This window comes from Rattus norvegicus, chromosome 14 (genome assembly GCF_036323735.1).
Source record: "Rattus norvegicus strain BN/NHsdMcwi chromosome 14, GRCr8, whole genome shotgun sequence".
Taxonomy (NCBI): domain Eukaryota; kingdom Metazoa; phylum Chordata; class Mammalia; order Rodentia; family Muridae; genus Rattus; species Rattus norvegicus.
This window is the reverse complement of record NC_086032.1, coordinates 43677223-43698558: the sequence shown is the minus strand read 5'-3', so window position 1 is coordinate 43698558 and position 21336 is coordinate 43677223. Positions and strand designations below refer to the sequence as shown.

At 44.0% G+C, this 21336-nt stretch overlaps 1 protein-coding gene across 3 annotated transcripts in view; it reads left to right on the top strand.

Moving 5' to 3' along the window:
• Positions 1 to 21336, top strand: part of Fam114a1 (family with sequence similarity 114, member A1) — a 70452-nt gene that overhangs the window by 1242 nt on the left and 47874 nt on the right. For all 3 annotated transcript variants that reach the window (XM_039092750.2, XM_039092749.2, NM_001399036.1), the window contains exon 2: positions 8044 to 8393. In XM_039092750.2, coding sequence (XP_038948678.1) covers positions 8052 to 8393 — 342 coding nt within the window. In that variant the 5' untranslated portion in view covers positions 8044 to 8051. The remainder of the gene's footprint in view (positions 1 to 8043; positions 8394 to 21336) is intronic.

The window sequence follows — 21336 nt, the reverse complement described above, 5'->3', positions numbered from 1 at the left end:
AGAGACGTCTAAAGGCATTAGAGAAGTCCATGAATCTCAGAAGAGACACAGGAGCAGTTAAGTCTTAGGAGGATACGGAGTAGACAAAGAGCAACTTCAAAATTAAGGATGACACTAGATGCTGGGTAGCCACGGGAACAGGAATTGGCCTGGCAACATCAGTCAGTGGAGGCAGCCAGCCTGGGCCACCGAGCTGGGGCCACAGAGCAGTGTGAGGACTGAGGACCAGTGAGGAGAGACAAAAGTGTAAAAACTGTTGAGTTGCAAGAGATAGGGTGGTCTTTGACTGTGAAGGGCCACACAAACACCCCTGCTAGTATTTGTTTGGGCGGGTGGGTGGGTGTTTTTGCCTGCATGTGTGGGGGTGGGGGTGGGGAGTATGTACAAGCAGTACCAGCTGAGGCCAGAAGAGGGCGCTTGATTCCTTCCGGGGCTGGAATTTTGAGCTGCTATGTGGGTGCTGGAAACCCAACCCACACAAGTCCTCTGGAAGAGCAGCCTGTACTCTTAACCACTGAACCATCTCTCTAGCCCCCACTTAGTTTATACAGTTCTTATCTGTGCTTCCAAAAATACCTGCCAGGTGTAAACACAGGCCTGGGGTCTGAGTGTGTGCGCTGTGAAAACTGGACAGACCTGGGTGCCTCTGTGGGTTTACCCTGGTTCTTCTCTGAGTCACACTTTTGTAAAGTAAGAAAGGCAATCTGGGACGGATATCATGTAACCACGTTTGTATCTCGCCAAGTGAGGCCACTTAGAAAGTAAGCCATCAACTGTCACTAAGTTTTCATGACATTTTAACACCAAGAAAAGCACAGGTGCTAAGTGGCCCGACGAAGGAGGAGTTTACTTCCAATAAATTTAGACTTATGGAAACCTTGAAACCCTCTCCTCATTTTCCTCTGCAGTCAGGACTTGGGAACAAAGTTTCCAGATCAGGTCATCCATTGGAGCTTCCCAGAGGAGGGAGCTGGAAGCCCAGTGAGAATGAGTGAGCTGTTTGCCTACAAAAAGACACTGCAGCCAGGCCCAGAGGCCGCTGTTTGGGCGTTCCACTTCAGACTCCTACTCACTGTTTCTCTGTGCAGCCGCTGGTCTCAGACACACGGATGTGCATCCTGACATCTAGAGCTCATTTCTGATGTTAGGTATTTGCACATATTCTCGCCAGCCTGAATACTCATGCCAAAGGGATGGTCAGGAGTCTCCCTTGCTCTGGTTCAGGGCGTTGTTATTACGCTGGTTTGCCTAGTTATCTCTCTAGTTTTCCTTCCTTCTATTAATTTAATTTTTTTTCAGTGTCAGGTATCAAACCCAGTGCCTTGTGAATGCTAGGCAAGCACTCTCTCACTGAGCCACACACCATTCCTGGATGGCTTTTTAATGGTTCTGTCCTAGCTATCACGCATTTCTCATTTCTAAAATGCAGTCCCTATGCACTTACTTGGGGTGCCATGATATAGCTGCTCCAATGGTTCTCGGGGCATTTTAGATGATGAATAAATTTGCTCGTGAAAAACTAACTTATTCCCAACCCACAATGGCTTCATTATGCACCCCCCCTCCTCTCCTTGGAGTTTTCTGAAGCAGCTTCCTTGTTTCTGTGGGTCAAAGCCACCGACACGGCTGCAGAGATCAGTGTTTCAAACCCAAAGCGGAAAAGACCTCTAACTGTGCAGACTGGATGAGCAGAACCTATCCAGGACACATGGTGCTCACTGAGTCCCCATGCCCTGCCCTGGTCCCTGCTCAGAAACAGCTGTCCATTTAGAACACAGTTTCTGGTGGTGACAGACATAAAGGCACAGTCTTAAAACCAATGACATGTTCTCCATCACGGTATCATCCAGAACCAGTGAAGGTCTGTCAGAACAAACAGACAGAGGGGCTTGGGATGTCGGTCAGTTGTCAGAGTGCTTGCCTAGAATATCTGAAGTCCCAGTTGCATCCACAGCAGTGCATAAAACAGGAGTGTTGGTGAATGCCTGTAATCTGAACACTCTGGTGGTGACCGCAGGAGAGTCAAAGGTGCAGGGTCATCCTTGGCTATATAGATGGCCAGCCTAGGCTAAATGACATCCCATCTTTAAAAAAAAAAAGCAAAAAAAGAAAGAAAAGGGGGGAGGATTATTGTTTTGTTCTTTGTTTTGGTAGGTACTGGAGAAAAATCAGACCTGTAACAGAAAACAGAAAAGATTAAAATAATTAAATGAATACGATTAGGAATATAACTAGAAGTTAAAACAGGTCTCATCCCCATAATCGTGTTGGTCTTTGTGCAGTGTAGGCATTTTGTAAATTCATTTTAACAACCGCCACTGAATGCCTTATGGATGATTCTTCGCTTCTGAAGGGCTGGTTTTTGCTGTTGGTTGAATACAACACAGACAGCAAGAGGAGGCCTTTAACTGCAGCAGTCTTTCTGTACTTAAGGTGAACTAACTGACGGACATTTGGCCACCAGAGGTAGCCGGCGGGCTGGGGCTCCTGCTGTCTGCTGCTTCCCTCTGAGACCTCCCACGCGTCTCCCTGGGCTTCTGCCGAATGCTTACTTATGCGCATGCGTGCAGTCAGGTTTGGTTATAACCTGTCCCTGGAAGCCTGTGGTCCTCGCCCATCATCCTTTTAGGCCTGTACACAGAGCCAGGGCTGAGCTTGTGCCCAGCTAACTTCAGGTTTTAGAGTTCGGCAGTCAGCAAGAAGCTAGGGAAAAATCCAGCCCGAAGGACCATGGGCTGTTGGCCTTGATACAATCTCAGACCCTGGACATAAAAGACAGAGGACACCAGGGCATTGTGTCTATTGGAAGCACATGTCTTAAGGACTTGCCATGCCATGTGGAAATAAATTTTGACCCAGGCTTATGCAGTTTGCCATAACCTAAAAACCCTAAAACATCCATCCAAGAGGATGACGGCTGAGACCTCTCAAAGGGTAGACACCCAGTGATAAACCGGGAACGCTTACTAAACACCGCTGAGATTGTGTGCCTGGGCTGAGCCACATAGATATTAGCCAGTCATCGTAAGGTACAAGTGAAAATATATTAGCATGCACTAGGTCATATGACACATGCTAGATGCTAGGTATGTTAGAATACCTGTGAGCGTTAGAATCATGGAAGTATGTGGTTTGCCCACAAATGTTTATCTATATCCCTGCTAACAGAAAGGTCAACTTGCTGTACAGGGATATGTCTTTAATCCCAGCACTCAGGAGGCAGAAGTGGGCAGATCTCTGTGAGTTTGAGACTAGCCTGGTTTACAAAGGAAGTTCTAGGCCAGTCTACGTAGTATGACCCTGTCTCAAAAAAAAAAAAAAAAAAGCTAAAAAAATATTGCTTGGAGCTTCTTAATTATCCAGATTAATAATAAGGATATTCAAATTAGTTTAAAAAGAAATCAAAGTATCAGATAAGGTCTATGACTACCTGTAGTTGACAAAACCAAAATAAAACAAACAAAATCAGAGATAAAAATGATGTTGATGTGTGGATGTGCTTGCTGTTTCTTCTGGATCTCTAGGTTATATCTGGAAGATCAGGCAAGAAGACAAGAGTAAGAACGATCTTTCTCACTCTTTGGGAGCCCACTGGGGCTAGATAGTGGTCCATGTGCTAGCTTAGGCAGTAAGTATTTCTGTGTCTGCGGCTTTACAGGCACATGGTCCGTGTGGCCTCTTCAATGGTCCGCCATTATCGAGAAGTAATGACTGCACGTGAACAGAAAGGCTCACTTACGTTCAATAAAATTTTATTTGCCCAGGCACAGAAGGGCAAAGGGCAAGATTTGACCAGCAGGTTGTACTTTGCCAACCCCTTACTCCAGGCCAGGCCCAACTCACAGAGAAGTTCTTGTTATTGGCTCCCCACTGACAATACCTTTGCAAGTGTTCCCTGATGTCCAGTCCGTTCCATTTTGCTCCCTTAACCCAACGATGGCCCAGAGCCATCGTTACTGCTTCAGCGGGGTTTTGGACCGACTCCTTGATCTCCCACACCCAACACTGACTGCCTTAGGTCTCAGACACCAGTTAGAGCAGCATGAACAACCTTTGGCTTTCCCAGCTGTAGACTTGCTTTCAGGAGTGTTGACATCCCAACTTCGGTTTAAAAGGATCTCCTTTTCTTAATTCTAACTTAATTTTAGAATTTATAGCCAGAGTTTCCTCCCAAGGCCCATGTACTTATAGCTTAGTCCCTAAGTTGGCACTGAGGGAGGTGGGAACTTCAGAGGTGAGACCCAGGAGGAGGAACACCAGTCGCTGGAGAGCGAGACCCAGTTCATCCAGTTCATCGGTTTGCTTCCTGACTGGGAAGCCCCAGAATGACATTCTTTCCTGTTACAAGTGTGTGACCTCACTCCAAAGTTAGGGACTAACCGGGCACAGACCTCCCAAGGTGTGACTCAAAGTAACCCTTTCATCTCCACAGACTGACTATTTCAGGAATTCATTATAGTGGCAGAGCACATCTGAGATGGGAAGGACTGTCTCATCATAGTGTCATTTGAAACTACTGCCATAAGGCCTTCTCTGTGTGGTCTTAAGTGTTGAACATGTTTCTTGAGCTTTCTAATATATCCTGAAACACATGTGTAATATACATGTTAATATATTATAATGCATTGATAATTGAGAAAATCATACTTAATATAATATGTTACATATAGCCAAGATCCTTGTCTCCCTTGGATTTTCAGTATAATAAGAAGAATATCTCAAGTAACTTTATTCAGATAGTTGTTTGTCCAAGATGAAGCAGAAGCAAAGCCTTCTGGGAATTCAGAAGAAATATTAAATCTAGGTGGGAGACAACGAATGAAGAAGTGATGGTTTTTCCTGGACCTTAAATGTGTTAGCAAAACAATGTATTAGACAAAGACAGAAAGAATAAATACTTAGCAGGTATCTGATTGACTAGCCATACCAATGTCCATAGAGTCATGCATGCCACCATAGAAACTGTTGTCTCCACTGCCTGTTACAGTAACGACCTCCAGCTCACCTGGCCATCGGTGATTCAGTGCTACTCTGGGGACCAAGCCACTCTGGGCCCAATTAAACCCATTACATTTAATTCATGCAATTGAGCAGCAGTGTCTTGAACCCTGAGGTTGTAAAGGAGAAGGGCAATGGTAAAGCCCTTCCAAAGTGCTGCCACCCATCCCACCGTGTTGTATCTTACAGTTTTAGTGAAGGGCGTGTCTTCTGGGCCCGCCTGTTGTGGAGTATTAGGTTTTAATAGCCAGCTGCAGTCTGTTGTGAATGTGTCTGCAGACAGTATTGTCGTCTCATTTAAAGTTTGGAATGAAATTGTGGGAGCTAAGCCTAACGAGATTAGAGCGTCAGATTCGGAGGGCGATGGATGGGTATGGCTTCACTTCAATGGGGCTAGGGATAGAGACCCTCTGGGATGCCTCTAGGACAACCATATAAATAGAATCAGTAGAATGCCGATTTGGGGAATAGCTGAAGAGGAGAAGAAGAGCCCAACAGTGGAACCTTGAGCCACTCCACACCGAGGACCCAGCAGGGAAAAGGAGTGGGAAAATGTCCGTGGTTTTTGAACACCAAGGCTCTGATGGGATCCAGTCTCAAGGTCAGACATTTCTCCAACTTTAAGTCTAATTTACTGAAGATATGCCCTCTAAACCTCGGTTTTCTGATCTGGAAAATGGAACTCGCCACACCTAGCTTAGAGGAAACGATATGTTTGCATAGCCTGGCTACTGTGAGCGCTCAGTAAATCATAGCTCTGGTGTTTTATAGTTTCTGTTTTAATTCAAAGTTTTGATTTGAGAATTTTATGCGCGAGTACTTTATTTGCATCATTTCCACTGTTTTCTCCCTACTCACATGTCCCCCACTCCTCAAATTCCTAATCTCTTCTTCAATTATTATGACATATATAGGTATCTATATGTAAATATGTAAATACACATGTGTACATACCTGCTGAGTCCATTTAGTGTTACTCACATGTCTGTTTGCTAATGGCTGACTGCTTGGGATTGGGTAACTTACCAGGGTGGGCTCATCCTTGAAGAAGGCTGTCTCATCAGTAACCACTAATTGCCCGAAGCCCTTCATTTAGGGACGGAGGCTTGTGAGACTTCTGCTTCCTACTTCTGCAGGTCAGCTGGTGTTTCATTATGCGGGTCTTGATTGGGTGACTATGTTGTTAAGATCTCTTGGGTGCAGCTTCCCTGACTTCTATGGAAAATATGATCTCACAGCAGACATCCTGGTCCACTGGCTCTTATAATCTTTCTGCCCTCCCTCCCACAGTGTCTCCTGAGTCTTAGGTGTAAGAGTTACATTGTTAATGTATTAACTGGGGTCAGGCATCCTCACAGACAACTTTTGACCATTTGGGGGTTTCTGAAATGATGTCCATCTGCTGCAAATAATCTTCCTTGATAAAGGGTGAGAACTACCTGTCTGAAGACATAAAGACAAGCATTTATAATGAAGTGAGAAAGTAGACTGGTTTAGGAAAATCGCAGTAGTAGATTCTCTCTAGAACCCTTGACTTCTATGTACTATATATTCTTAAGAGGGTGAAGTTTTCCTGGACAGCAGCACTGAGATTTAAAGCCTGTTATTGGGAGAAATGTAGGATTTGTTGTAAGAAATACATAAGATAGGGAGACCTGCTGTTAAGAAATCCCAGCACTTGAGAGGCAGAGACTGGTGGATCTCTGAGTTTGAGGCCAGCCTGGTCTACAGATTAAGTTCCAGGACAGTCAGAAAGAGAAAGAGGAAGTTAGGTAGGAAGGAAGGGAGAGAGTTAGGAAGAAAGGAAGAAAAAAAGAAAGGAGGAAACAATAAGTTGTGGAGAGCTGTCCAGTTGACCACTAGAATTACTTATTAGCATAGTAAGCTACAGTTTACAAATCATAAAATATACTTCCTCTGTTTAGGCATTCTGGTTAGTGGTATTTGGTGTATTAACACATCTATACAGCCAGACACCCCTCAACTGTAGAATATTCTTTTCACCTCCAAGAGAATCCTCTTCTGCATTAGCAGTTACTCCCCACTCCTCTTCCCTTGAGCCTCTAAAACAGACAATTGTCCATTCTGTGTTCATTGAGAACCACAACAAGCAAGTAGTGTCTGAAACCTATTACAAAGGACTGTGGTCACCAGGAGACATGTGTGTCTGTAAGTCCTTCTTGTGTGTGTTGATGCTGCCGCAAAATTCATAGCACTTATTAATCAAGTTCACAGATAGTTTTTCTTCAAGCGAAATGTTCTCATTCATTCATTCATTCATTCATTCATTGTGTGTGGAGGGTTCCCACTTGCACAGATTCCCTTGTGGAGTCAGAGACCACTCACCGAAGGATGTTCTCTCTTTCCACCATGTGATTCTGGGATAACACCGGTGTTACCAGCCATTTTTTGTTCTTTTCTTTTTTGTTTAGTTTGCTCTTTTTGAGACACAGTCTCTTCATAGGTAGCCCAGGCTAGCCTCAAAATCATTTTTCCAGACCAGAAAAGTAAGGCTTAGAAGGCAAACAATGAGTAAGCAACGGAATTGAATTTTCAGCCATGTCTGACCACGAGACTGAATCCCATTAGAGCCCTGTCTGTAGTGCTGGCTGCCTCTTACTATAGATTCTATTATTTACACAACACACATTTACTCTCTTACAATGTAGAACTGGGTCAGACACAATTTTCATTGGGCTTAGATCAAGATGGTGGCGGGTCTGGGTCCTCCTAGACTCTTGAGAAGAGTTGTTTTCTTGCCTTCTTCAGTCGCTGGTAGCTGCCTTAGTCCTTGGCTTGTGCCCCTCCCCCAACACCACCCCTACCCCACCCGAACCCCACCCATCCTCAAAGTGCATCACTTCAGTCTCTGCCTCTATTTCCATTTCATCTTCTGCACACATCACTCTGTTTCTCCATCATGCCCAACCTTCTTCTATTCACTGTGGAGAACAGTAGTGAGGACACGCATCACCTGATAGAAGAGAGTTACTACAGGTTTTGAATGAATGTTACCAACACAAGTGTTTGTGATCACGTTTACAGATATTAAAATGTCTGATGATGCTCATGACGCCATAGACAATGGAGGAGGAGAAGATGCTGCTGAGATGCCCAACTCCCCTGCTGAAGATGCAGAAGTGCGGTGTGGTCCAGCTATGACTTCAAATGAGCCAGCACCAGCTCACCACACAGGAGAGCAATCTGAGGTCTCAGCAGCTGCGTGTGCAGAGGTCACCCCTACAGGGCTTCTAGACCAGTCCAAGGCTAGTGATGCTGATGAGACGCCCCTCAATGGAGAAGTAACTGAAGACACCCTGGTTGAGTGCATTGATTCTGTCAGCCTTGAGGGAGACACCGGATCTGAAATACCTCTGAAAGAACAGAACGATGTGGTAAGAAAAAAAATCACCATATTTTAACCTAAACTCTCCCTGAGATCCTGTTGCTAATAACACAATGCTACAGGCTGGATAAGTTATCAAGAAAAGAAGTTTATTTTGACTCACAGTTCGATGCCAGGGTAGAGGGGTTATTTATACATGGCATTGACCTTCTCACTAGCAGTGTTTCAAGGTAACTCAAGGCATCATTTGGCAAGAGATAGGTGTGCATGAGACACCTTGCCCATGGCTGTTATAGCAACCCTCAGTCTAACTCACTGAGTTAAGTCCAGGAATGAGCTCACCTGTTTGTGATGGCAGAGGCCTAGTCACCTGTGTTTGTTTATTTTGGGTGCTGGTCTTTCCCATTCTAGACAAGTTCTCAACCACTGAACTACATCCTTGGTCTTCTTGCTAGACTTTAAAGGTCCTACACCGTATTTTCCCATGGCAATTAGATTCCCACGTAAGTTTCAAAGGGAAGTTGAAAACCATATTCTGCAGTGACACCATATTCAACCCACCAAGTGTAGCACGTTACCGAAAGCACTGCCACCAAGACTCAAGAGTTCTAAGTGTGTTGCACACCACATTTGTCCTTAAAGCACTCTCTGTGGTGGGAAGGAAGACATCGAGAAGAGGAATTTGTGAGTCTAATATTTGGTTGTGATCATTGTGTTAAGAGTCATGAGAGCCATCAATTCCTGGACATAGCCTGTATGCCAGGAACTCTGCTGACCATTCTCCCTGTTGGTCTCCACCCTCTTCTTGTAGAGGGAGGAGTTTTTGAGACAAGGTGTTGCCATGTTCCTCAGGCTAGCTTCAAATTTAGCCTCCTGCCTTAGTTTCCCGAGTGCTGAAATTATAGGAATTCTTTGTGCTACAACAACATGGCCATCTACTTGGCTTCCTGGTACTTTCCACTCCAGGGCGTAGAATAGGAGGTGAGCTGTTTGGGGATCTAGAAGGATTGTGCATGAGGAGCTCAGATCTCGCCTTCACTAAGGATTAGTCCTGTCAATCTTGAGGTGTGTACTTAAGTCACCTAGAAGTAATGGAGTAGAGTCTTCTGAGAACAGACATGAAACAGGGAACCAGAAAGTCTGGCTGTTCACTTCCCAGTGCTCATTGCCTATGTTAATTTAGTCAAGAAACATCATATCTCTTTGAATTTTTTGCTCTATAATTGAAGAATTTTCACACGAAGATCTTGGTGAAACTTCTAATGTTTTATGACTTGTATTCAAGGAGTGGCTTCTCTTTATCTTCCTCAAAGGTTTGACTCTCAAACCTGCTCAGAGATGGTATGAGCTTCCAGAGGGAGGGGGCATTGCTCCCCCATCACTGGAAACATCCAGCCGTTTGGCATTGCCACAGGTACCTACAAATTTCACTCTCAAGAGAGACAATCAAATTTAAAAACAAGGGTGGGGGATGCAAAACAATCTCGTGGTGCCTTGAGAACGTTTACAACTTTGTGTTAGGTTACATTCAAAGCTATCCTGGTGCAGGGTGGACAGGCCTGGAATTCTAACTAAAGCTAAATGTTCATTCTGTGTGGATGGTGTGGAGGAGACGAGAAACAGCTGAGCATTTGGATCAGATATGGAAAATACCCACAAAAACTTACTTCTAAGAGGTCCTGTACTAGCCAGCCATGAACCTCCTAAAGGATCATGGACTCCCCAACCTCAACTGACTCACAGCTCTAGCCTAGCATCCCAGCCACTGGGAGTGCTTACAACATCCTGATTCCTGAATTCCACCCTAACAGTGTCTGATTTGTGGATGGGGTTCTGATGTATTCCTTCTAAGAAATCTCAGATAGTTCTCATGTACATCCAGGGTTGAATATAATTGTTCCAAGGCCAAGAACTTGAGGGAACTTTTAGTGATTCTTTGAGTAGGTGATCTCTTGGTACCACTTCAGCTTTAGAATTTTGAAGTGCTTACTCAGCACTTCAAAAAGCATCTGAAGAGCGTTGAGTGTTTGGCAGTGTAGATGCTGTCCATTGTCCATAGCCCTGGGTCTGAGGCTCTGCACATGCCTGAGGCTCTACACGTGTCCAGGGCTCTGCATCCAGAGCTTAGATAGATCCAAGGCATGAGGCCAGTGTTTGTGCACTTGTGTCCTTAGGGTCTTACTGCTGCGAACAGACACCATGACAAAGGCAACTCTTATAGAACAAAATTTAATTGGGGCTGGCTTACAGGGTCAGAGGTTCAGTCCATTATCATCAAGGCAGGAACATGGCAGCATCCAGGCAGGCATGGTGCAGGAGGAGCTGAGAGTTCTACATCTTTTTTTTTAAAGATTTATATATTCATTTATTATAAGTACACTGTAGCTGTCTTCAGATACACCAGAAGAGGGCATCAGATCTCATTACAGATGGTTGTGAGCCACCATGTGGTTGCTGGGAATTGAACTCAGGACCTGGGGAAGAGCAGTCGATGCTCTTAACCGCTGAGCCATCTCTCCAGCCCCCTCGAGTTCTACATCTTCATCTGAAGGCTGCTAGCAGAAGTCTGGCTTCCAGGCAGCTAGAATGAGAGTCTTAAAGCCCACACCCACAGTGACACACCTACTCCAACAGGGCCACACCTTCTAATAGATCCACTCCCTGGACTGAGCATATACAAATCATCACAACATGTTTGTTCCCAGAAGGGCAGAGAGCAGAAAGGGACTGGAGATCAGTCCCAGGCCAAGTTTGATTTTCTTTACTTTTGAGAATTTCGTCCATGTACACAATGAAATATGACCATATTTACTCCATTTCTACCTCTCTAACTCTCCCCATTCTCCTCCGATATATTCCCCGTCCCAACTTCAAGTACTTTTTCAAAAAACAACCCACTAAGTTGAGTTAGTATTGTCCATATATGCAAGGGCATGGAGTCATCCCCTGGAGCATAGGAAATCTATCAGCAGCCACACCATAAACAAGAATAATTAGCATCCCAGCAACTGCTCACCCCACCACCAGTAGATCTTTGCTGAGGGGTGGGGCCTGGAGACCGTCTTCCCCATCTAAGCCAGAACTTTGACTGTCTTGATCTTGAATGCTGCTATGCATTCATGATCATATTAACCACATCACATCCAAAAGACAGCACCCATCAAAACTGTTACCCTTCAGTTTTTACACTGTCTCTGCCTCTCTCATGTCCCCTAAGCCTTGGGTTAGTGGGGTTGATATGGAGGAATCATTTAGGGCTGAACACTTACTTTTATCCCTTTGACCAGATTCATCTATCTCTATTGACTTGTCCACTGACGTGGGAATACGGATGAAACCAGGGATCGAAGGGATGGTCTAACCCAAAGGAAGCGGGTGTGATATGAAGCCTACCATCTCAAAGTCAACTTAAAACATGAGGTGGAAGGGTAGTAGAACACATGTGAAATAAAGGAAGGGGTGGGGATACTGAACATTAAAGAATTAAGCAAGGATGGGCACCAGAGGATGGGGGAGAGAAAAGGGTGGTCAGTGGGTTAGCCAAAGCTTCGTATCTATTTAAAAGCCATTTGAAAGCCCACTAGTTAGTATGGTAACTTGCAAATACACCTAAAAAGAAGAAGAATTTGAACAGAATTTTATCCTGCATAGGCGGATGCTGCTGCTCCCAGAAGACATGGGTTATTAAATAAATATCACAGTTCAAGGCAGGCCCCAGAGTTATGCCAAACAATACAGATATTATCATTGCTCTTGGATGCCCACCATGACTACATGGTATGACCCTACTGCTGAAGATACACACTCTCTAGAACACAGAGAAAGCCTTCTCAGACTTACCGGGGAAGCTTCTTTCCTGTTGGTTAATTGTCATAGTGCCGGAAGTTACTATTGCATCGCTAGAGGAGAGAAGACATCAGTGGTCTTCTCATCAGCACTGGACCCTGGATGCTGCAGGTACGATAGTGGCAGGGGCTAAGGCAAGGTGTGCCTGCAAGCACAGAGTGGCAGGGGTAACCAACCGCTTTTCGATTTGCTATGAGGCCTGCTCCACTGGAAAGAATGTAAGGACTGGTACTGTAACCCTAGTCAAAGTGCTCATGGCTTGGGCAGCCATAAGCCCTATGGTAGAGCTTGGCAGCCATAAGCCCTATGGAAGAGCTTGATATTATTTTGGTAGAGGCCATGCTGTCAAATTTCCTGCGTTGATGCTTATACCACGGGGTCAAATTTAAACCCTTCTCTGTAGGGGTAGATTTAGTCTCACTTAAGGAATTACCAGGAGAGGACATTGTCCTCTCTCCCTTACGTTCTTATCCTGAGTCCCTTAAGTTAATATTAGAAGTAATATTTTGCATCTCTTCTTTAAATCCTGGCATTTATTGTATTCACCTCTGTCTTTGATATTTACAAGCAATCTTCTTGCAATGATAAAAATAATTCTGTCAATCCAGGTAAAAAAATAAATTCTTTAGACAGAAAAAATAGAGAGGAAGGAAACCCTTAAAATAGAAAGTTCATTTCTAAATTGGTTACTTGGCTCCTGCATACAGGCTCCTTAGTAATGTCAGAGTCTATTGGAAAATAGCCAAGCTCCTAAAATACCTAAGATCCTAAAGTATCTAACTCTGATAAAGTCTCGTCATACTGTAAAAAAGTTTCTGTAGGAAAAAATGTCTTCAAGAACACATTAAACTTGTCACTCTGTGCATAATGTGTGTCCTTAAGTGATCTGTATCTGCAGTCACTTTGTATCCGGGCCCTACTGTTATATTCACTTTTAAAACCTGACTGGGTGGAGGCTCTACCTTGACAGATGGGACAGTGTGACCAGGACAAGGCTAGAGCAAAGGATGTGCCCAGTAGTCTATCAGGTGACAACCGTGACAATTATTTCATGTCACTATGCACAAACTGAGGAAAGGGGGTCTTTACTTTGATTCATAATCTCAGAGGGCTTGGGCCACAATCACTTTGTCCAAATATCAGTGGCAGGAACGTGTGACAGAGGAAGTGTTTCACCTCATGGCAGACAGGAAACAGGGAAGAAAGATTCAGAAAGAGGCCAGGACCAATCTACCTCCCAAGGCTATGCCCAAGTGACACCCTCCTTACTGTGTTTACCATCTTCTGATAATGCCTTAATGTTACGACTCCACCAAGTGATTAGTACACTCATACATCGGCACCCTCGTGTCTGATTGTCTCTGGGAACATGATCAGACACACTCGGAGTCCGGCTTTGGGCTCCCCTACTTTATCCCATCTTTATCCAGTCATGTTGTCGGTTAAGACCGCCTGACACGATGCGCTGAAGAATCACATCATTTGTGCTCTCAAGGCAGCCATCTCTCAAAGCCACCTTTTCTGGCCTGCAGGCTCAGAAGTCATGGCGCTAAGATGTACTCAAAACATCTGTGGGAGACTCTCTGTCCTCACTTGAACGTCAGTGTTAGCATTGCACCTCCTCTTATACCTCCACCAGCTCCGTGCCACCAAGAAGTCAAGAACTGTGGCATCTGCATGATTTCTGCAGTCTCGTTAGGGCAGGCAGTCATATGGAAGCAGTTAAAGCTGCAGCGTGAGGGAGACTTCAACAGAACATCTATTTAAACCAAGCTTGAGGATCAGGTAAGTCTCCCGCGTCAGTTCAGAGAGTCTTGGGTAGTGTTAGAGAATGGTCCTTGTTCTTATGAATCTTACAAGATTTTGTGATATATCAGCCCAGCAACCCTTAAAAGACCCAGCCTGAGTCAAGTCTTTCTAGATTCTGGTGTGTGTGTGTGTGTGTGTGTGTGTGTGTGTGTGTGTGTGTGTGAAGGCTAGAGCAAGTTAACATCAAGTCTCCTACCTTTTTGTAATCCACCTTATTTTTTGAGCCAATATCTCTCATTGAATCCAGAATTCCCTGACTGGCTAAACTAGCTGGCTGGTGAGCTCCAGAGACTTGCCTGTCTCTGTTCTCCTGGCCCCAGGGTTACAACTACTCTTGGTTTTCACATGGGTGCCAGGGATCGGAACCCATGTCCTTATGTTTGTAATGAAGGTGCTTTAGCAATTAAGCTAGCTCCCCACCTCCACAGTCCAAGTTTCTGTAGATTCTTATCAATACAGAGTGTTACCTAGGACTTTTAAAATGCCATCCTTGTTCAGTACAGGCCATAACAGTCCATAAAGGAGCATCACGAGGAAGAATTTCATTGTTAATGCCACAAATACTTTCAAAGGGAGTCTTGGGAGTATGGACTACTTCAGAGAGTTCTTTTCTTAGGAAAGGAAAAGTAGGGTCAAGCATGGTAGCATAAGCTCATAGTTCCAGTGTGTGTGTGTGTGTGTGTGTGTGTGTGTGTGTGTGTGTGTGTGTGTGTGTGTGTCTTTGTGTGTGTCTCTGTGTGTATTTCTCTGTGTGTGTGTGTCTGTGTGTGTCTGTGTGTCTGTGTATGTGCCAGTGTGTGTGTGTCTTTGTGTGTGTGTTTCTGTGTGTCTCTGTGTGTGTGTGTGTCTGTGGGTGTGCCTGTGTATGTGTGTCTGTGTGTTTCTATGTGTGTGTGTCTGTATGTGTGTGTGTGTCTGTGGGTGTGCCTGTGTGTCTGTGTGTTTCTATGTGTGTGTGTCTGTATGTGTATGTGTGTCTGTGTGTGTGCCTGTGTGTCTGTGTGTCTGTGTGTCTGTGTGTCTGTGTGTCTGTGTATATGCCAGTATATGTGTGTGTGTGTGTGTGTGTGTGTGTGTGTGTGTGTGTGTGTGTGTGTGTTTGTGTTGGTTAGTATTATATCAACCTGATGCAATCTAGACTCATTTGAGAAAGGGGACTCCCAATTGAGAAAATTCCGCCCTAAGATTTGCCTATAGGATGGGGCTGGAGAGATGGCTCAGCAGTTAAGAGAATTGGTTACTCTTCCATAGACGCTAGTTCAATTCCCAGCACCAATATGGCAGCTAACAACTGTCTGTAGCTCTATTTCCAGGGGATCCAACACCCTCACACAAACACCCATGCAAGCAAAATACCTATCTGTGCACATTAAAAAGGAAGATTTGCCTATAGGCAGGTATACAGAAATATTTTCTGGATTAATGATTGGTGTATGAGGGCCCAGCCCACTGTGGGCAGTACCATCCCTAGGCTGGTGTTCCTGGGTTCTGTAGGAAAGAAGGCTGAAGAAGCCATGAGGAACAAGCCTATAAGCAGCATTCCTCTAAGGCCTCTGATTCAGTTTTTTGCTTCCAAGTTCCTGCCCTGATTTTCCTCAGTGGTGCAGTATGACCTGAGATTTATTAGATGAATAAAGCATTTTCTTTTTGAGTTGCTCTTGGTCATGGTGTTTATCACAGCAGTAGAAATCCCGAGACACCAGCATCTGAGAGACAGAAGCAGGACTTCAAGGTCATCCTGGGCTACTTAGTTTGAGACCAGATTGAACTTTGTATCAGAATAACTGAGATGCTTATTAAGAATCTGTGCTTCTGGCCTGGGCATAGTGGCTCACAGCTTTAATCACGGCAGTAAGGAAGTAGAGGCAGGTGGATCTCTGAGTTCGAGGCCGACCTGGTCTATATGCTGAGTTATATAGTGAGACCTTGTCTCAACATCAGACCTCTGGGTTCTGCCTTGAAAAAAGATGACCAGAGCAGAGGATGAGACTCTATGTCAAGTACACTGCCCTGATGGCATCCCCATAGTATCTGTGGATAAGGGTGAGGATTGCTAAAACCAGGATACAGAAGTCTAATAGGATGCAGAGGAATTGAGAAGACTCCGAGTCCGTGGGACAGCAAAGTGGAGATATTTTGCAAACAGTTGATATTTTCAAATGAGACAACAATGGACACGAGAGGTAAGATCACCCACGGAAATTGTTTCCCTGTGTCGGTTTGAGAGTGCTCCTCTGTTCTGTCCTTTTAGGTTTCTGTCAACCACCTTGCATGAAAGACTCACTGAATTTCAGAGGTAGATTTAGTTCCTGGAGAAGAATCCAGGCACAAGTAACCATAATTCCCCAGAGTTCAAAGCTGAATGGAGGACCATTGACACAAGGCAAAGGCCTTTCTTTTTAAAAATATTCTATTCTGGGCTGGAGAGATGGCTCAGTGGTTAAGAGCACCCGACTGCTCTTCCAGAGGTCATGAGTTCAATTCCCAGCAACCACATGGTGGCTCACAGCCATCTGTAAAGGGATCCGATGCTCTCTCCTGGTGTATCTGAAGACAGCTACAGTGTACTTATATATATAATAAATGAATAAATCTTTAAAAAATATTCTATTCTATTCTATTCTATTCCATTCTTATATTTATTATATTACATTATATTTATCTATGTGTGTGCATATGTGTGCACATGCATGTACATGTATGAGTGCACATGTGTTATGGTTGATGTGTTGAAGTCAGAGGAAACCTTCAGGTGTCAGTCCCCTCCTTCCACGATGTGGCTCCTGGGATCCAACTCACCTTAGCAGGCTTGCAGCCAGCACCTATAACTGCTCATCCGTCTTTCTGGCTGAGCATGCTTTTCTTATGCCTGAACATGTAAAGACAGGAAGACTCTCTTAGATGTATTTAACTATCTACAAATCTTGAAGACCTTTCTTTTCACATATTGGGGATGCAAGTAAAAAGTCTGCTGTGTTCGCCAGTTAAGATATATTCCTGCAATTCAGAATGCTAATTAGTAAACCCTCGAATGTTAATGGAGGCAGATATAATAGAATTGCCTATTACGGCTGCCTCTAGAGCATGGGTCTCCTAATGAGAATGCCCTGCTGACCTGGACCGTACATATTTTATTGGAATGCTGACAGCTCTCAGATTGTAGCTTAATCTAAGGAGCATACACAATAGCATTCTACGTATGTAAGAGTGTTCTAAAAATAACTGATGTCGTGATACTGAATACTGACAATAAGAAGGCAAGAATGGAAAGATAGGGCGCAGGCAATGCTGTGACTTAGATCTCGTTTGCGCTGGATGCCTGAGGGGTGGGGTTAGAAGATTGGTTCTCGGTGCAGAGATGTTGGAAGGTTGTACATCTGACAGATAGGGCCCAGGGAGCATTCCTGGGGAAGCCATCCTAGGAAAGCATTAACGTGCCTCTCATGGGACTCTTGAGCTCTCGAAAGAACGGGCTGTTAAAATGATAAGTCTAAGCATTGAGTTGTTCTCCAGCTTCCTGCTTTGAGATACAATTCCTTCCTCACATTCTCCCACTACTGGGACACCATCCACCCTGAGATCCTCAGCAGAACCAAGCCAATGCTGAGCTTGCCTTGAAGAATCCAGAACTGTGAACTCAGTGAACACCTTTTCCTTGGAAAAGGTGCCTGCCTCTGGTCTTTTGTGAACTGGTAAAAAAGAGTGAACTGGTACCAATGCTATGCAACTAGAGTGCTTTAAATCTCAAATCCTTCTGAGAGGTTGGGCAATGAAAAACTAACATGAGTCCAAGCCATTTCGACTCTGATACAAACGGCTTCATAAAGTGGTAGCAGGTGGACTCTTGCTGTGTTCCATGGGTGAGTGATGACAGGAGTGGGTACAGAAGACTGGCGTCATTCTGACGAGGTGGAGAAGAAAGATATGGAGCATAAAGCTGGTAGAAACCCCTTGTTCCTGTTGAAGTGCTGTGATGGAGACACCTTGGGCATAGTTAAATATAAGAAGTTACTGTTGGGAGAAAGATAAAGTCGAGAGACCTTGAACCAGCCCAGGGTTGGGGCGGTGTCAGGTAGAAAGGACAGTGGAAAGGATGACATTGTTTCCATGACAACAGAAGAATAAAACCATTGTCTGTTGGCTTTGGCATCCTTTGATTTGGGTTTAGATGGGCTTTGGTGTAAGCTGATGTGTGTATTGTATGTAGAAAGATCTACTTGGATGTTTAATTTGATTTAAATAGTGTTTAGCTTATTAAGATTGCAATTTTAAACACTCACTTTTTCCTTAGGATTTATGTTCATCTTGCAAATCATAATTCTGTATACAAGCCCAGCAAAATCGAGCAGCCACTTTCTAGGGAAATTTGTTTAATGTTTGATCCTTTTTATTTCTTACTAACTTGAATGCTTTAAATGTAATACAGTCTATTTCCTTCTTAAGTGCCTCATCTATAGATTATAAAACCTTGCTGAGTACTTAGTAATTGTTATAAAGCTATTAAATGTATAAAGTGGCTTAAAGACATAAATGTTAATGCAGCATTCCTAAATGTGGGCCTTTTCAGCTGAAGTCTGTGATGTGATAATTCAGCTATTCATTGTAAATTGGTGTTCAAACCTTGTGACCCTGTTAACTTTCATAAATATCAGTAGGACAGAAAAGGTCACATGTGCACACACAAAAAAATTATTAGCATGGCTTTGGCGCGTTAGCCTTTCCACCTTTAAGTTTTAAATCTTTCCAGAGCTAGAAAAGGTTTACTCACAAGGGAAGAAAATTACTTGGAAATAACTGAGACCATTGCCAGTCAGACCTTCTGACAGAGCAGCACCCAGGACAGCTTGCAGCCTCCTTGCTGAACTGGCTACTTTGAGTGTCTGTGCTGTGAGCTACAGAACTTAAGGAAGACCTGGCAGGTCTAACGGCAGACATCCTTGCTATGGGATATACACGATACCTGATTCCTCGTCTCTCTTGGGGATGGGACACCCAGATTAGTCTTTTATCCTTAACACAGGAGTTTGTATTTTTCATCTAAATGTGAACGTTCCCTGTCTTTGACAGACCCCTCTAGATTTTTACCTCGTCTTTATTTATAGTTTTGAACTTGTTCACCCAAATTAAATAAATAGTTTCTTTTCCTGGAGCTCTAACCCAGGGTCTCACACAGCCTAGGCAAATGGCTTTGTGACAGGGCCACATCCCAGCCTCAGTAGGTGAAGTGGTCATTTGAGTGGTGGTGATGAGGGTCTTAGGGAGGGCACTTGGGCCTTGCTCAAGCCAGGCCACTAAGCCACAGGTCCAACCTAAAAAGTACTTTCTATTCGATGTTAGGTGGGACTAGGTATTTAACTGTCTTCTCTACTTAAGGAACTCTGAACTTGATGCAGTCCTGCATAGTTGAATATTCTTAGGACCATACAATAGTTGCAGTTGTTCAAAGGACCAATTCGGTTTTATTTTTTGTTTAAATCTTAATGTTTTTATTTCATGTGTATGGGTGCTTTGTCTGTATGTGTGTCTGTGCATCACATGCATGTCTAATACCCAGAGATTTCAAGAGGGCATCGGATCCCCTGGGTCTGCAGTTATTGATGGTCGTTGAGCCTCCATGTGGTTGCTGAGATTTGAACCCAGGTCCTCTGAAAAAGCAGCCAGTGCTCTTAACTGCTGAGCCATCTCTCCAGCCCCTCTAATTATGACTTAGATGTCCTTGATCAATCCCAGTCAGTTTTGCCCCAGCTATACAAGGTCGTTCTTCCGAGTTTATGGGAAGGAGAAAACAAACAAACAAAGCTAGTAAGTTCTCAGAGGCTGCCTTCTGCTTCTGAGTTAGGCCAGGAAGGTCTCTGTTAAAGGAGGTGAGAGACATATAGAGATGGACAGTGAGAAAGAAAGCTTTACAGCAGCATTTAGCAATGTGAGAAGCAAGTTGATCCACCCTGCTTATTTCATTCTGATTTGAATGTGTATGTGTGCAATCTGCACATGCCTGTACACCACAGCACACATGTAGAGGTCAGAGGACTTTGTGGAGAAGGTTATTTCCTTCTGCCTTGGTTCCAGGAATTGAACTTTTGTCATTAGACCCCCATGGTAAGACCTTTACCCCCTGAGTCACCTCATGGGACCTACACTGCTATTTTACAGGCTTCTAAGCATGTCACCTAGTGACCAGTTAGTGGAGACAGTATTTATTTTGAGGTATAAAATTCATGGTTAACACTTATTTAGTTTATATTTTTTGATATGAGTCGTGTGAGGATTTTCTATTAATTATAGATATTCCTTGTAACTAGTCAGGGGTTCCAGCTCAATGTCAAGGACTTTATTAATAAAGCAATTGAAGTAGCCACTTAGTACACAGCAAAAAGTTCTAGAGTGATTTGACTCTCTGTTTTATTTGCTAACCAATTGCCAGTTGTCAGGGCACAGTCAATACTGAAGATCTGAGGTCAGAAGCTATCACCCCTGAATGTGTTGTTCTTTCTAGTCACAGGCAGTGATTGGCCCAGTGAAAGAGTGAAATTAGTCATCAACAGTCATCTGTCTTCCTGGTGGCGTAAAATTGCTACTGGACTCCATTGCCGAATGGGGTTAATCAATGTAGACACCACAAACGAGTGCAGACAGTCATGAGTCATGGGTGTTCCACTCATGTTGACAAGTCTCTCTCTGTTTCCAGACAGAAGGAAAAACTGACAGCCAGCTTCCAAAACTCTCTGTCACAGCCTTAAAGCTGGTGCTTCAACCTAACATTTATGCTCATATGACAAATTCATATGAAATCATTTTTTAATCTTCTCAAGACCTGTAGGGTTATTGGCTCTGAGAGTTCTTTTATGTTTGTAAAATGTTCATTGCATATACTCAAGGTACTATTTTACACAAATCCTTGATATCATTGAGTGTATTCCCCCAACTCTGAGAGCTGTCCTCCATCTTGTCTTGCATTTTGTAACAAATGAATGGGGCTTAGAAGAGCTTCAGTAACTCAGTGACCTTTTCCATTTCTCTCTGCTGAATAGATGATATTTGATATTTACTGAATAAATCAGTTAGGGATGCAGCGAGATACAAATAACTAAAATCCACATAGAGCAGTTTACAGAACAGCAATGTGTTTTTCTCCCATAACACAAAAGATGGGACAAGCAGCTCCCGGCGTTGGCTCAGTGCTCCTTCAGCATCAGGACCAGGGATTCTTTGACCTTTCCCGGAGGCAGCAAATCTCCCTGCTTCACTCCACATTCAGAACAGGAAAAAGCATTGGCAACAGCCATAACTGAAATTTATCACAAAAGCAAAAGTTTCCCCATTTGTATACATCTATC